This window comes from Arachis ipaensis, chromosome B02 (assembly GCF_000816755.2).
Source record: "Arachis ipaensis cultivar K30076 chromosome B02, Araip1.1, whole genome shotgun sequence".
Lineage (NCBI taxonomy): Eukaryota > Viridiplantae > Streptophyta > Magnoliopsida > Fabales > Fabaceae > Arachis > Arachis ipaensis.
This window is the reverse complement of record NC_029786.2, coordinates 6441064-6446035: the sequence shown is the minus strand read 5'-3', so window position 1 is coordinate 6446035 and position 4972 is coordinate 6441064. Positions and strand designations below refer to the sequence as shown.

At 35.4% G+C, this 4972-nt stretch overlaps 1 protein-coding gene across 6 annotated transcripts; it reads left to right on the top strand.

The window, feature by feature from the left end:
- On the top strand, positions 105–3682 carry LOC107624497 (F-box protein CPR30-like). Of its 6 annotated transcripts, XM_021115301.1 has the most exons (5): positions 105–1311; positions 1598–1689; positions 2663–2779; positions 2853–3420; positions 3511–3682. In XM_021115301.1, the coding sequence occupies exons 1-2, from the start codon at positions 138–140 to the stop codon at positions 1639–1641; spliced, it is 1218 nt and encodes a 405-aa protein (XP_020970960.1). In that variant the 5' UTR covers positions 105–137; the 3' UTR covers positions 1642–1689; positions 2663–2779; positions 2853–3420; positions 3511–3682. The 6 variants fall into 6 exon arrangements, with proteins under 6 accessions (XP_020970960.1, XP_020970959.1, XP_020970958.1 ...); XM_021115300.1 differs by having other exon boundaries at positions 2663–3420; XM_021115299.1 differs by having other exon boundaries at positions 1598–2779.

Below are 4972 nucleotides of genomic sequence, written 5' to 3'. Positions count from 1 at the left end.
TAAAAAATATAAGTTAATTTTTAAAAATTTTATTTTAAGCACTTTCAAAAATATCCCATTTTTTAAAAGCTGAAATTATCTTTTTTATTTCCCAAACCAAGCCTAAATAGAAGAACAATGAGAAAGAGGCATCCAGCATGGAGAAGAAGCAGAAGAGCATTGACGACATCCTCCCTCTTGACCTGATTCACAGAATCTTACTGAGAGTGCCGGCCAAGCATCTCGCTCGTCTCAGGTGCGTTTCGAAGCTCTGGTACTCTCTAATTTCCGATCCACAATTTGCGGAATTGCATTTTCACAACTCTCCCGCAGCCACCAACGCAACCATCTTCATAGACCACATAAACCGCACTGTGGCTTACTTCGTTTACTTAGAAGCACTATTTAGTGACGACATTGATACATCACCCGTAAAAGTGGTGCCTCCCCCTTTCAAGAAGAAAAAGCCACCTACTGATTTTGAGTTCCTGGGATCCTGCAGAGGCTTTGTTCTTTTACATCGAGACCCACATTTTCTTGTGGTATGGAACCCACTGACTGGATACAGCAAAAGAATATCCTACTCTCGTATTGCTTCTCGTTGTGTGTACAAGGATATTAGCCTTCCCTGCAAGTTCTATCTGTATGGATTTGGTTATGATGCTTCACAGGATGACTACGTAGTTGTTGTAGCTTGGCAGGATAAGGATTACCATTATCACTTGGATTACTTGTCCTTGAGAACCAATTCATGGATTAATCTCGATGCTGCATTCTCCAAACCCTCGGGTGTTTTTGACATCAATTCTTGTGGGTTGTTCTTGAATGGTGCTATTCATTGGCTGCCTCACTCTCCTAAAACTTTTAGGGATGCTATTCTTATCTTTGATCTGAAGGAGAGGACTTTTTCAAGGATATCTGGGCCGGAACAACCTGTAATGAGTGCATTCTCCTATTCAAATCTCGCCCTACTAGGAGGCTGCCTAGCCTTGTATTATCGCAATGATTTTAGCCATAACACTCACATATGGGTGATGAAAGAATATAAAGTGCACTCATCTTGGACTCTCCATGAGATTCCTTGCAAAGTCTATCAGCTATTCTGCTTATCCAGTGATGGTGATATTATTGTAAGAGGTTATGATGAAGTAGAAGTAGAAGTAGGTTACTTCATATATAATGTCAGAAGAGACCTGCTCACACATTTTGAAGATCTTTTTTATTCATTCCGAATAACGGATACTGTGTATACAGAGAGTCTCTTGCCATTTCCTAGTGACATTAAGGATAAGGATAAGAAGAAGAAGATGAAAAAGAAGAGGAAGGAAAACAGTATGTAACTATTCTTCTATGCTTTGCACCAAGTTATTCTTGTTAGTTTTCGTTGCATTGTGATTAATGAATAAGTGATGAGTAATATGTGTTTTGCATCAAATTCCAATCAAATGTAACTTTTGTCTATGGTTGGTGAAATTTGAATTTATCAATGCTTAGGGAATCATTGATCACTGTTTTGCTTCCTAAAGCCTAGTCTTGTGGTAAGGGGTTTTAACTTTTAAGTTATTTCTTTTTTTTATTTATTTTCTCAGGTGTCATGCAATGGTGATTTTTTCTGTAGGCCATCAGAATCAGAAAGATGTCAAACAAGGAAAGAGAATTTAGAGAGAATGACTGACCAACAGAGACACTTAATTCTACTCTAAATAAAGTGTAGGATTGACAAGTTGAGCTGGAAGAAGCTTTTAGAGAATTTTATTTTATTTTTCTTTTGCTTTAGAGTATGATTTCCCTTCCAACTATGAATGTGAAAAACTGGAACATTTAAAAATGCAAATAGAGTTTCCTCTAGTTAAATCAAATGTCTTTTTTGTATTAAATATAATACTAAAATCTCTTATATTATCTGCTTTATCTATATTCAATATTTCATTGGTTGCGTTATCATGTCTACACAGAATATCACACATCAGTATGAGATTTAACATGTAAACTAATTGTTAATTTGTGAGTTCAATTTGGTCTTTAGTAGTAAGTATTTCATTATTTTGTTTGTTGGGATTACAATTGGGATATTTGTGTTTGCCACTTGAATTCTTCATTGTTCATGTAGCATGTGCTCGCAAGTCTTTCTTTCATGGTAGGTTAAGTAAACCATAAGTTTTCTACTTGTTTTTTTGTTGTATCTGGTAATGAAACCTGTAGCATGTTGATACAATTGCTATAGTGGTGTAAATTTTACATCTTTATGTAGGTCTTTCAACTTGATTTTATTCAAGTATTTCCTAGTTTTAGGATTAGCTTTTAGATATATTTTTAAGCTGGTGTGTGGACACTAAGATATGCCATAACCTGCAATAATGTTGGTAACATTACCCAATTGTGTTAACTTTTGAGTGGTTGAAAATTTGTTAAAAGAATTCTTTTCTTGTTTGATTTGGATATTTAGATGTATAACTATTAGGGAGCCACTCATATACGTCTAAAACGTCTTTTTGGATGTTTTGATTTCTACCAATTAAAATTCTTTTCATTATTATTATTATTTATTTGGTTGAGAGCTGAATGTTTGCTGCAACTGACTGCCGTTTTCTACATGTTGAAACTTTTGCTTTATTGAAAATTACAGAAGGCTTACTTCTCCATATTGAATATCAATTACACCGTGGGTGGGTTTGTTTTCCAGGGAAAGTTGCGGATTGGTGTGGCTGAGCAAACTCTCTTAGCTGCATTAGGCCAAGCAGCAGTACAGAGTGAAGAACATTCTAAACCACCTGCTGGTATTAAATCTCCTTTGGAAGAGGTAAGTTAATCTCATTGTTAGTTTGTTTTTGGTTTGGTGTTACATGGTGCAAGGAGTTAATCAGTATAAACAGCTAGCTCCACGGCTTTCCTAGCTCCATTGTCTTGGATAGGGACCCCATCTTTATGAGTCACTTTTGGTGGAGATTATTTAAGTTGCAAGGCACTACTTTATCATTGAGCTCGGCATACCACCCACAAACGGACGGGCAAAGTAAAGTAGTGAATAAGACATTGGAGATGTATCTTCGTTGCTTCTGTTTCGAGAATCCCAGGTTATGGTTCGATATGCTACCTTGGGCCCAGTATTGGTATAACACTTCTCATCACAGAAGCATCAAAATGTCCCTGTACATGGCTCTATATGGAAAACCAGAACACTAGGTCCATGTGCAGTGGGAAATTAGAGACACTGCAGAAACATCATGGGAACCAGTTGCCAACACTCGACTATACCCTGCTCTCAACCTTGAGGATAAGATTGATCTAAATGGAAAGGATACTGTAAGAAAGAGAATAACAAAATTGGATAGGAGTGAGCACTCTAATGCAAGTAATTCCACTCTTCGAACGTGCGTAGAAGCATGAGAGGGCGCATCATAAATACTAAATGGAAGGATTATGCAGGGTAGTTTGAGCCTGGTATGGTGCCATTTTATCATTTTGTTTTTCCCTTTTCTAGTTACATGAAATCCCTTGTATCTATTCTAATTAATTTTCCTCTTCGTTCAGGTCCTCATGCACTACGTGCATCGCTGCGTTTCTACTTCACTTTCTTTTCTTAATTCATACCACTGTTTCATTAGTTTAATTTTTCTTCAAGTAATACTACAAACTCATATGGTTCCAAATTCCTTGTAATTACTCATCTGAATCATCAATAAAACATTTCTTTACGTCTGTATTTAAGTACCTTCCAAAGAACAACGCCAGAAAGGAATATTGATTTCAAATACTGGGTTCGAAAAAACATAATACTCAATGAATTCACTTTCTCAACTGCCCTATGGTGGATTTGGCATGACTGAAACAATGATGTGCTCAATGGTGATGACCCTTTGATCAATGTAAAAGTCTTTGTGATGATTAAACATGTTGCACGAGATTTTGAATTAATTCTCTATACTCAAATGACCTTTAATCCAACCACCCTGCTTTTTTCCTGGACGCCTCCTCCTTCGGTGGTAATCAAGCTCAATTGTGATGCTAGCAATTTGGAGAACCAACATGCGGCTTGTTTCGGCTTGTGCGATGTGAATTGTTTAGGATTCTCTGTGATTTAATTTTAGCTTGGAGTGTGGTTGGATAAAGAAATCATCTATGAAACTGACTGTCTCAATACCTATCTCTTTGTGAAGATTTATATTATGAGGTTCTGAATAGGGACTAGACAATAAATATGTTGTTGCTAACCACATGGTCAAGCATGCAATAAGAAATCCGTATCCAGAATGGCTACAACCTTGGTCTTCTTTAGATGAGATTGTTTTAGGGGAGATGCCCTCTTCTCCTTAGTTGTTTTTGCTTTTTCTCTTTCTAGTTTTTTTTTTCTTTTGTTTCTTCAGACATTACAAAAATATCCTTTTTCATAAATGTACTATGTTCAATTTTAAAAGTGTTTCTGCAGATAAAAAATTGCTTTAGTTAAATTTAAAATATGTTAAAATGCACCACTATATGATTTGAAGTATATCATGAAGTATAGGACTATAGGTCAAGGATTTGTTGCCCCTCTCCAATGAAGGGGAACCAATAGCCCTCTTAAAAGTGTGTATAAAATTTATCTCATATCTTATTTTAAAATTTAACAACTATGAACACATAATGGACCCGTCACTCTGACAAATATTAAATATTTTGTATAAATTCAAGTTGAGATTATTATTGCTAAAATAAGATTCTTACAAAATCAACTATATAGAAAATTAATGAACTCCTACTCCTTAAAATATAATGAAATCTTTAAAAATATTAACCGTTTGCACAGCTTAAAATTTACACAATATTATTTTCAAATCAATTTATTAACTTGGAATTTCAATATCCGAATATTTTGCATTGTAATTCGGCAAAGGTATTTTTACTTTGCTGACAGCCAGAGTACTCAGTATTGTTACACTGATAAGAAAGATCCTGTTGGTCTAATGTTTTTGAGTGAAGTTGCCCTTGAAAATGTTTATGAACTTTAGAAAGC